At 46.1% G+C, this 11,371-nt stretch overlaps 1 protein-coding gene across 1 annotated transcript; it reads right to left on the reverse strand.

Moving 5' to 3' along the window:
• Positions 1–401: 401 nt before the first annotated feature.
• On the reverse strand, positions 402–10,895 carry CUNH21orf58 (chromosome unknown C21orf58 homolog). Its single transcript, XM_009283146.1, has 9 exons — positions 10,836–10,895; positions 8,664–8,721; positions 6,720–6,787; positions 5,861–6,001; positions 5,280–5,394; positions 3,771–3,910; positions 1,832–2,004; positions 987–1,102; positions 402–427 (listed from the first exon to the last, which is right to left on the reverse strand). Exons 1-9 carry the CDS (start codon positions 10,893–10,895, stop codon positions 402–404), a joined length of 897 nt encoding a protein of 298 aa, XP_009281421.1.
• Between the last annotated feature and the right edge of the window lie 476 nt (positions 10,896–11,371).

Raw genomic sequence — 11,371 nt, forward strand, 5'->3', positions numbered from 1 at the left:
ACTCTCAGCCCTGGAGCTGGGTCATACTCATTTGCAAGGGCTCAGGTAAAACTGGTGTTAAGATTATTTCATGCCCAGGGGCTGCTGTGGGCTGCCAAGCCTGCAAGACACTTTGGGATGGGTTTTCTTGATTCTGTGAAGAGACAGCAAAAAAAGTGGTGATTGCTTGTGGCTGGTCTGGGCTTGGAAGATGAGAGGAAACAACTGAACCAGCAGAAACAGGTGAGCAGACCACAGGTGCATGGTACGTTTCTTCTGAACATCTGAAGTCTTTCTCCCACTCACTTCTTGTACCAACAATGTGCAGTCATACAGACATTAGGCTGTCAATCAGACAGATTCTTTAGGAACTGTTCAAATACAGGCTGACCTCAGCAATGCTATGGTCCACTTGCAGAGGATCACGTACTGTCAATATGTGGGCCACCTGCAATAAGAAATACAGCTTTATTGTGTTTGGTAATAGCCAACAGTGCATGCTTGCTGCAGCTGCGAAAGGACAGTGTAGATGTGTCGGATCTCATAACTCATGGTGGAAGGTAGCTGAAGAAGAAGATGATGACAACTTAAAAGCCATGACAAGATGTTCCTTTGCTAATTTCTGCAAAAAGCTAACTGCACCAATTCTGGAAGAAGCCAAGAGATCTTTACCAGTACAGATTACAAACCCATGTGAAAGTGAAAGGGGTAGAAATGTTTATCCCTTATAATTCCATTAGGTAAATAATCTGTTCAGGAATTCAAATCCCATGCTAAAGAGGGCAATACAGATACCCCTGCCAGCAGGTTGCCCATGCCTGAGGATGCAGCTGCCTCCATCCTGTCCCTCTGTTCCCTAAGGGTTTGCAAGAGCTATAGCACAGATATAAAAGCTGTCTTCTGACTGACGCAGCAGTGAGCCCCCACGCAAAAGCCACCCCACCACACTCTTAACAATGTGCATGCTGCTTCTATGCCTGCTTTCTTGCTCTCTCCTCCTGATGTACTTGGCAAGACCACTGCTCTCTCTTGGCTCAGATCCTTGCCCAAGGCCGCTCCTGCCACTGGCATTCGCATGAGCAGACTAGTTCGAACACTAGTCCCAGGTGTGATCTGCTCACACCTAGAAAGCCAACCAGGAGAAGCTCAGAGATAGCAAGGAAGGCACAGGCAAGTGAGCCCCTGGAGGAGCCGGCTGCTGACCTCTGCTAAGGGCTTGAGGGCTCTACAGACCTGGGGGCAGCCTGGGGAGAAGTCCATCCATTTCTGCACTTGAAAAAACATCCCAGCTGCAAGCACAGGCTTATCACAAAGGCTCGGCTTTATTTCTGAGCACTCCCCTCCCTTTGTACCATTTTCTTTAGTGAGTGGTGGTGGGTTTTTTTTCCAGGAATGGCTGATTAGCAAATGTCTCAGCAGTGTTTTAAGAATATAAATCCTACTGGGAACCTTAGCCTGAATGTAAAATACATGCGGTCCTTATTTAGCAGGTGTCTGCTGGGTTCACAGGGAGATCCAAAACCCAGCGTAACAACCACTGCAGAGCGGAACCATGCAGCATTGCTGGGTGGTGGCTCTGTACGGCAGGGACACAGCTTGGTATCATCTGCAGACCTTGTCTAGTCCTCATGTTTATTCCACAGTAAGCAAGGGTTAATTACCCAAGTTATAAGATTGAGCGTATCAAATAATCACTTAACGCGCCTCAATCCCGTTGTTGTGTTAAAGACAATATTCAGGACTGGCCTCAGTGAAGAACCACGAAGGCATGGGGTTGTCTGGTCTACCTTGCTACCCGACCTGTGCAGGAAGGAAGGGCTAAAGTTTACATTGTGGCTGCCTGTTTACTTACGTAGGCAGGGCAGGGAGCGTGCTGCCGGACCAGTGATGTGCCATGGATGTAGACGGCAAGCCCCCATGGGGCACTGGGAGCACCCCTGTAGGAGGGTAGTGGTGGTGGTGGTGCACCGCAGATGGCCTGGGCCTGTCTGCTTTCACAGCCAGGGGAGCAGCAAACTGCAGGTCCTTGTTGGAGAGAGACAAAGGGCAATTTGTGAAATCTGTGCCCCCATGGGAAGGGTCACTGGCTGAGGGGCTGGGTTCCCAGTCGGCCACCCCTTGGTAAAGGAAGTCCTTCAGCATGTGTCTGGAGATGGGTTTTGCAGGCTCCAACATAGAAGGTCCAGCAAACACTCGGTGATTTCAGATTTCACCTGATATTCAGAGGCACTCAGACCCCACTCTCCCCAATTTATCCCACCAGTCTACGTTAGGGAAACACACGGTGACAGGATGGCCTGGGGAGGAAGGTGGGGACCAGGGGGACGCACACTTTTCCTCTACCATCTTCCCTTAGACGCGGGGTCCTCCACAGAAAGCTGCAGATGAGTCTGCTGGCTCTCCCAGCACCACCGACTGCCCCAGACATCTCCCTCACGGCAAGGGGGAAAGAGTATTCAAAACCAGAAACCACAAGGTTTAAGGAAAATAGAAAAGGACTTCCACCCGAGGCAATGCTCGGTGCAGCTCTGACATGAGGAAGAGCCGGCACTGCCTACCATTTCCACAGCAAGTCCACCCCAAGACCATGGCTGATGAAACTAGCAGGCCCCTCTGTGCCACAGGTGGCCTCCTGGGACGTCAGTGCCACGAAATGTGAGAGCTAGCAGCTGCTGTCGGAGGCTTTCTGTCCGGGGCAGACGTTTGGTCCCAACAGGTGCAAAAACCCGTCAGCTCCTTCCAGGCCATGGGATGGGGTATGGAGGAGGATTGCATTTCCTACCCCTCCGTTAAACCCGGGGCTCGGGGGCTTTTAAGCCGCTTGTTGCTTTTGCAAATAGCATGTAGGAAAGGTGCGAGTGAGCTGGGCAAGGACTGCAGAAGTGTGGGAATCAAATTCTCAGCACACGACAACCTTAACATCCGAGAAAAAGAAAACAAATCTTTTTACAGCACAGGGAAAGACATAGTTAGCCTGAAAATGGAGGGGTAGAAAAAGTACAGGGGAAGTTTTTGCAACATTGGGACATCTGCTCCTCCCCAAAGATCAATTGTCCTTGCTTCTTAGGTAATAAATGCTACAGTGTAGAGACTAGAAATACATTTTTCCAAAGCACTTAAGGACACTAAGGAGCTATATCACCATGTTAAAAATAGCTTAGGAATTGGGCATTTAAGGATATGTTCAAAATTACCTACCTCTTATCAGGCACTGGACACATTTTGGAAAAATTCCTATAGGGATCTACACACCAAAATATCTTTAAGATCTGTCCTTTCAGAGCTCAGTAGCCATTGACTTTCAGTGAGACAGGAACTAGAGCAGTGGGGCTCCAAGTACAATCACAAAATCTGTGCTTCAGCTCTAGCCCATTTCAAACTGCCAGGTCAAATTTTACCAATTACAGGATTTGAAACACAAATATCGTACTGCTGTTTGCAGCAAATGGACCTCCAGCAGCAGATACCCAATGTAGATGTCTTCCATGCATAGCCTGTTAGTGGTTCAACTGTACAGGCCAAACAGATAATTTTCAGAGCTGGACTGAATCCAGTTTGCACATGTGGAGGAGATATTCTTCCACTGTGTCCTGTCACAGTGCTCATCATGGTAAAGAGGCAGGCTGTGCTCTGCTCAGTAACAGTCTCCTGGTGCAGTGGATTTGAAGATGCGCACAGCTGTTAAATGTCCCAGACTTTCTGCATGTTTTGTCCAGGCCCTGCACCCTCCCAAGGAAATCAACCATTGCCACGTATGAGCAAGGATGCCCTTCAGACTCCAGTGTCGTTACCTGCTGTGCATGCTGAAGCAGGGGAGAGCTGGCTCCAGCAGACTGTGTGAACGCCATCGGTGGCAGAGACTTCAGCATCATGTTCTGCATGATGATCTGGTGCATCTGAGCGTTCTGCATCAGCATCATCTCTACCATATCTGGGAAAAGGTCACCCCAAGGAAGAAAGTAAGAGCTTTATCAGCAACTGACAAGCAGCAGAGGCATCTCGGTAAGAAGTGCCCTCCAGCATACAGACTGGTCACTGCAACCCAGACAAAGCAGCTGAAAGGGACACATGAAGAATATCAGCATTATTTGGCCAAGCAGTGCAAAATTAATGCCTATGAATAAAACTGTTCAGAGCTCTCCTGTGTCTCCTCCCTTCTACAAGAAAGCTGCCTTTGAGCATCTTCTGTTTGTTAGTTTTCCTACAAGCCCACCCCTCTGGCTATGCTGACTGGCAGGCTGGAGAAGGGCTGAGCACTAGAGCTCTCTCGCTTACTCCAGCATGGACCGACTCCTTACAGCGCTCTTCATTGCTTCAGCTCAAGATCATTGCTTTCCACGTGAGACGTTTCCTCAACTTTACGTGATATTGCAGTGCCACCTTGAGAGTCCACTGCATGCACATCAGATCTACTTACCATGATCTCTGGGTCCTAATCACAAAGGACCTGTGCAGTGGAACTAATTTGCTTGGGGGCGAGGGGGGAAGGAGAGGCGGGGAAGAAATCAAGGCAACTCAATTTTTTTTTAACTGGTCATACCAAAAGTAGTTTACATGTAATCAGCTTCAAAAAAGTCATGTATGAATTGGGACTATTTCATTTATGAAAATAAACTCTGATTCAAAAATCCAGACTCTTAGATGAAGAAAAAGCTGAGAAATACTGCAATTTCATGACTGAGGATTTCTCTGTGAGATGAAGAAACCTTTGGCTGAAGGTTGAGCCAGGGAAGTCTTCCCAGGTTTTTGCTCATGTATTATATCACAGTAGCTTCCACCTATGTTTAGAAACAAACTCTTTTTATTGGCATTGCACTATATTTGGAACAGCACTTTCAGCTGTTCTGTCTTGTTTCCAGACATGGGGCATAATAAAAGCCTGTATTGTTCTGAGGAGATTGAACAGCAGGTTAAGAGGGAACAAAAGAATAAAAACAGATTTTAGAAGCCTGTTTGTTAATTTTGGAATCATCTGTGCACATGAGTTTGACCTTGTTAATACTACTCAGTGCCTTGGGCTGAGCCTTTTTGCTTTCCCAAGCTTCCCCAGCAGCTTAACCTGGCTTTGCTGAGTTTGTAGTCACTTTTTCTTTAGTTTTAGCAATAAGAGTTTGTCTGAAAGCCTCTCAGAAATGGTATCTAGTCCATTTATGGAATGCAATTCCCAGAGTTCCAGCAGCAGCCCAGTCATGAAACAACATGTCACTAACTAGCTTGGACGCCGTCCTGTGCACCCTTCCACTTGCTGTGGCACCTCACCTGCTCTCTCCGAGCTGGCTGCTAGATGGAGGGTACATTACCTTCTTTAATGTTTCCAGAGCGGGGGGCTGCAAACGGCTGGGCAGGGGGGATCTGTGTGATCAGGGCGGGCGGCTGAGGTAACTGCTGGATGATGGTGGCAGGCTGAGGCGGCATCTGAAAAAGAAAGGAAAATGGAGAAGTCTGGTTGGTTTTGGCCAGCTCCATCATCTTTGGGAGGGGAGAGCAGTGGGTATCGTCTGCCTGGACTTCAGTAAGGCTTTGGACATTGTGTCCCACGAGATCCTTGTGGAGAAGCTGTTGAGGTTGTGGGGTGTATGAGCAGTGATGTGCATTGGAAACTGGCTGAATGGCCGGGCCAGAGCATGGGCAATCCTTCCACTTCTCTTGCTACCTTGTTCCTATGGTAAACCATTCACACTGTTAATGTTGTGCCTTATTTGTAAGATGATTTCCCTTAGATTTTGCCTAGGGCAGTAAAGGTCCCATACAATAGCAAAAGGCATATCTTCCCTTTCAGTGGAATGAGCATTTCCATACAGCCCCCAAGTCCCTCCAACTGTGGTTGTTGTCTCAGACCGGCACAGCGCTAGCGGTGTTTCCTAGGAGAGAGGATCCTTACTGTCTGCTGGATAATCCTTGGTGGCTCTGCTTGGGGAGCTGGAAAAGGTATCTGGTAGGCATGGGGGGGGGCAGCTCTGTGGTTATGACAGTGTCCTCCAGCTGGTGCTGGTCGTGAAAGCTCTTCCAGAAGGTGCTGCTCCTGCAAAATCAAGTATCTTCTTAAAGAAAACCTGGTCACAGAAAGGCAGACAGTATTGTTACAGTCTCTGGTCTAAATGGGATTAGCCCTTGGGAGCCCACAGCAGGGTGCAGCCTTGCTCACCAAAACCCTGCTGCAGAAACTTCCAGCACTGCTGCATCTGACAGGCAGATCACAAGTGACTGCTGCATGAAGGGAAGCACTCAACCAGTGCCCGCGCAAGTATAAAGAAAGTTTTTCTTCCCACGTATCTCTAAGCCATACAGTTTTCAGCACAAGCAGAAAGGAATGGAGAAAAAGTGAAGAACAAACTGCCAAAAGTCTGGGAAAACATTTTGTTAATGGTTGCTACCTTCCATAAACTAGGAATAAGTAACAGTTACTATTGTCCCTATTTTGGCGGCATTAAAAATCCCCTATTTGCATTTTGGCACTACCCCAGAGAGCTTATGATACAGCAGTTCAAGACAAACAGAATCAACCCACCAACTAACTGAAGTGGGTGCAAGCTTCATTAGCTGTAGCGTGGGAAGACATACTGCTCTCCGGCCCCTCTCCCTGATTAGCTGCTCCAGCCTCTATACTCTGAACCAGCAGAGGACTGAATACTGCCCAGCAGAAGAACTAAAGGACGGGAAAGAACTGAATCCACATCGACAGTGGATGTGCAGATAACCTGGCTCTTTCTGTTGTTTCTGCCCGCAGAGAGGGCTCTTACCCTAAGCTCCTGCAGGAGATCTTTCCTTCGCCTTAGGGCACTTTGGAGCATATCCTCACGCCTGTTCCCTGAAGGAGCAAAAGTCCATTATCTTCTCAAAGGATCACAAAGACAGAGCTATTATAGCACCTACATTATAAGATTAATTCTGGAAAACGTGTTGTAATATAGCTTGACCTCTTCAACAAAAGGCTTTAGGCTACTTTTCTTGTCAAATCCATGAACAGATAATGACTTTATGCCACATGCAGACACAACTGTTCAGCAGCTCTATAAAGGCAATGCACCTTCTCTGAAAATAAACTTTTAAGATTGTTCTTTAAAGCCCCCTTTTAGCCTCCTGGCTTAGAAACTCTTTTCAGCCTGAAATTTTCTAGATATACTCTGTACATGTAGAGGAAGATTGTGCAAAGTGTAAAAAAAAGTCATTGTGTCATATAAAAACAAACTCAGTTTTGAATGTCAAGTTTTCTGTTTCCTTTTTGTTCTGAATCAACTTCCTTTTCAGTTCTTCCCACATACAGCTGATTTTGAACTCGCTTGAAATAAAAATAAGGAAGAACGTTTTCAGATACATTGGAGGCATGCCTGGCATCTGCTTTGAAAAGCATCACCTCATATTTTGAAACTGTAAGTTGTTAAAAGGATTTTTAATTTTTGGCCACAGCATTGAAAGTTTCTAACTCTTTCTGCATCAGCTCAATGAATATGAGCCCAGAGTACGATCTAGAAATATTACTGATCTGCTGGTGGCCTTTAATCCATAGCTAATATAAACACTGGATGTGCCATGCAAAGAAATGAATGCACTGCCCATATTATGCGTGTATGGGAGTATTATTGAAGGGAACACACTACTTGTATGTGAAACGTCATAGCAGTCTTTGAAATGGTTTGATAAAGATACAAGTTATTTTAAACTTATTTATAAATAAACTTATTTATCAACTTTTAGCTGGTTTGCTAGCTTTTAGAGAGAATTGTCTAAACTTTGGAAGTTGCATAAGCATGCTGGGATTCCTGACCTCTCTGCCCAAACCAAAGTCAGAATGTAATTGCACATGCATGGTTTCCTGGTAAAATGGTTTCCCAGCTCTTACCAACGCAGTCCTCAAGACCAACTCTTTCAGTATAATGAGTTGTTTCATAAGCTGAGTCACACTTTTTTTACACTGGAAACCATGTTATGGTCTGCACAAGGCTGCATTTGTCAGCTTCAAAGGTGCAAAGCAGTATTAGTAGTGGAGTGTTCCTCCTGCCTGGATCCCTCAGAGACACACAGCCATCCTAATGACTCCTTTTCAGGGTCACCAAAGCCAAACATACAGCTGGACTGCAACAGGGGCTCGCTCCTAGGCTGGGACAAATAGGATCACCAGTAGTTTGCTCCAGCTGAACCAGCATCTGCAACTGAGAGGCTGCAGAAGACACCTGGGCAGAAGGTCATTCTTATGTCAGTGCTCAGCTGGTTGGCCATTTCTCTTTGTCAAAAAAAAAAAAAAAGTTGAAGGAATTCAAAAGATAAAATGTAGACAGCTGCACAGTATAGCAAGCCCATTCTCCTTGCATCAAGGCTGCTAAGATTCACCAGCTTGGTTAGGACTGAGACTAGTATACAGACTGACATTACTGCACAAGCTTACAGGAACTTGCATTTTTGCTACTTCCAATCCCCAGGGCTGCATACAGATTTAGATAAGCAGGCTGAGCTGGGGCAGCACTGACTCAAGTTCAGAGTCTCCCTCCTGCCCTCCAGACAATGTCCCGGTCACAGAAGCCAAGACAGAGCAAGTTCTGACTACTCAGATGCCCGACCACTAGCACGCAGCTTTTAGGGAGGAGATGTGATCATCTGGTGTGACCTACTGAGGAACTCATGCCTGAGAACATCACTAAGCCCTTTCCATGTTATGTCCATAATTAGAACAAATGCTTCTCGTTTACTTGCAGCTGGGAGAGGTGACTCCATCTTCTCTAGGTTCTCCTGTTCATTTTCTAGTCTCTGTTGATAGAACCACAACAAGAACTGTTATGAGTCAGGCAACAAAGCTCACAATTTCCAACCCTACCTTACAGGCTGTCCTGGTTTCGGCAGGGATAGAGTTAATTTCCTTCCTAGTAGCTGGTACAGTGCTGTGTTTCGGATTTAGGATGAGAACAAAGTTGATAACGCACCGATGTTTTAGTTGTTGCTAGGTAATGCTTACACTAGCCAAGGACTTTTTAGTTTTCCATGCTCTACTGACTGAGAAGGCTGGAGGTGCACAAGAAGCTGGGAGGGGGCACAGCCAAACTGGCCAAAGGGACATTCTATACCATGTGACGTCATGCTCAGTACATAAACTGGGGAAAGCTGGCCGGGGGGGCCACTGCTCGGGGACTGGCTGGGCATCGGTCGGCGGGTGGTGAGCAATTGTACTGTGCATCACTTGCTTTGTGTATTATTATTATTATCATATTATTATTATTATCATTTTATTTCAATTATTAAACTGTTTTTATCTCAACCCACGATTTTTTCTCACTTGTGCTCTTCCAATTCTCTCCCCCATCCCACCGGGTGGGGGGAGTGAGCGAGCGGCTGTGTGGTGCTTAGTTGCCAACTGAGGTTAAACCACGATGCAGGCATAGGTTTGGGATGAAGGAAATAAAGCAGAAGTGGAGACAAGTGGTGCTTCTTAACTGCTAAATCATAGCTAGTGAGGGCTACAAGAAGTATTCATAGAAGTATGAAATGTCTCACTACAAATCTAGTTATGGTAAAAGAATAGTCATGCTTCCAACTGGCCAGGCTATCCCAGACCTGGAAATTGATAGCATGGTGAATCAGGAGGCTTACACATCATTTATTTGTAGGGCAGAGAGCTGGATCATATGAAGAACTTGCTACCGGACAGTTTTGGGTATTCAGTGCACTAATAGGCCTAAATGGCCCTGACCAGTCTCACGTGGGGCTTCCATCCAGACCTGCTATTCATGTGCCCAGGAGCCCCTTTAATCTCAGCTCTAGGTCTTCAGTTCCTACCTGAGCTATACTAGATGAGTATTGGTCTGCAGTTCAACAACAGCCATGCCTGTGATTAGCCATTGATCCTATTAACCCTGATCCCAATCTGCAGACACTTCCCAGGTTGGCCTTGGACCTGCCTCATCACCATGAGCTTGCCTGATAGACCTGGACTTTTGATTGAACCTGGCCACCACCTCTGGCTCTGCCCTGCTTGCCTCACTTGGGGGCTGGCCAGCTAGGCCCCTGCTCTGCTGTCTGTGTTATTGTGCTCAAGTCCTTGCTCCTTAGGGAGCAGCTGGCCCTTGCTGCTCACTGATGCTGAGAAATTAGAGACCTTTTGCTCATGCACAGGCTCTTTTCTTGGTTCTGCATGGCTCCACACTTGTGAAAGCTTTGCCCTCAAATGGCTGCTGCATCTAAGACAAAAGACTCCACCATGGAGACAGGTTAGATGCCACTTCCAGCATTCACGCCTCCAGGCAAATTGTTTTTCCTTCCAGACAGCTCTTCAAGTGTCTTCTGGAGGACACTGAAGCAGAAGATCCACACTAGTGGATGTCAGATGTGCTGAGGGTGGAGGAACAGGACTGAGTGGAGAACCCTGGATGCATTAGTGTGTGGACTCACAACAAAGAGCTACTGGGGTTCTGTGCAGTACTTCATGTGCTTCCAGTGAAGGCCTGCCCATGTTTCACCAGGCAACATATCTTATGTGACTGTAGACAAAAAAGAAGATATGAAATTGCCTTAAAACAATACGAGATCTTCTTTACCCCAAATTTACTCCTAAACTTTGCCTGTCACAACTCACTGGTTTTGAGCTAACTGGTGACATCTCCCATAAGATCAAAGTCACTTTAACTCTATTTTTAATTTACTGTAGGTCCATGTAAACTTGTACAATGTTATTTAAGAAAGTGACAGTGACTGTAGCACCACTGCACATTGGTCTGCCTCTGCTTGCACAAAGAAAGACATTCTCAATTTGCTGCAGATCCTCTTTGTATCTCAGTAGAAATATAATTATTTAAAATACAATGTTAATGCTTAAACATGCAAGAGCAAAAAGCAGAGCAAAGGTGACCACTGCAGAATTATTCCCTTACCTTTTCTAGGAGTTTGAGTTTCAGTCGTGTCAGGTGATCCACCACTGAAGGATCTGTCATCCTAGTAGTCTCCTGGAAAAGCAGGCAGGCAAAAAGAGGTTAAAAAGCTAAGCAAAGGCAGATAGGTTTTCAGTGGTCATTTTTTCCCCTCCACGATCTTCATAGAAGAATAATTCCATTAGAAGAAAAAAATAGAAGATTGTGAACAATTGAGGGAAGAAGATGAAAACTTCAGTTTCACTCCCAGATAAAAATTAGTACAGATGTTCACTACAATGTCATAGACAGCTTTTTCTGCCATTTCTCTCAATGCATTTTCATGCTGCAGGTTGCCATGGTCACAGAAGGGTAACTCAGGGTGAATATTTGTCTGTTCTGACAAATGGTTGCTAGCCTTTCCCCGGCAGTGGCACTAAGCCTGGCCCTCTGTTGTTAGTGTCTTCTAAGTAGCTCAGAGTTTTGTGCGTGTAACCTGGTTGCTAAGTTTGTAGTGTATAAACAATTTAATCTCCAGGTGTAGAAGCTTATGTACCTTT

The sequence above is a fragment of the Aptenodytes forsteri genome, unplaced genomic scaffold, assembly GCF_000699145.1.
Source record: "Aptenodytes forsteri isolate BGI_AS27 unplaced genomic scaffold, ASM69914v1 Scaffold198, whole genome shotgun sequence".
In the NCBI taxonomy this organism is placed as follows: Eukaryota; Metazoa; Chordata; class Aves; order Sphenisciformes; family Spheniscidae; genus Aptenodytes; species Aptenodytes forsteri.

Coding starts and splice junctions, on each gene's coding strand:
- CUNH21orf58 (XM_009283146.1), bottom strand. CDS start 10,895: ATGACAGATCCTTCAGTGGTGGATCACCTGACACGACTGAAACTCAAA. Junction 3,911..5,279: donor CTCTGGAAACATTAAAGAAG/GTAATGTACCCT, acceptor ACCTTTTCCCAG/ATATGGTAGAGATGATGCTG. Junction 1,103..1,831: donor ACGCTCCCTGCCCTGCCTAC/GTAAGTAAACAG, acceptor TTGGCTTTCTAG/GTGTGAGCAGATCACACCTG.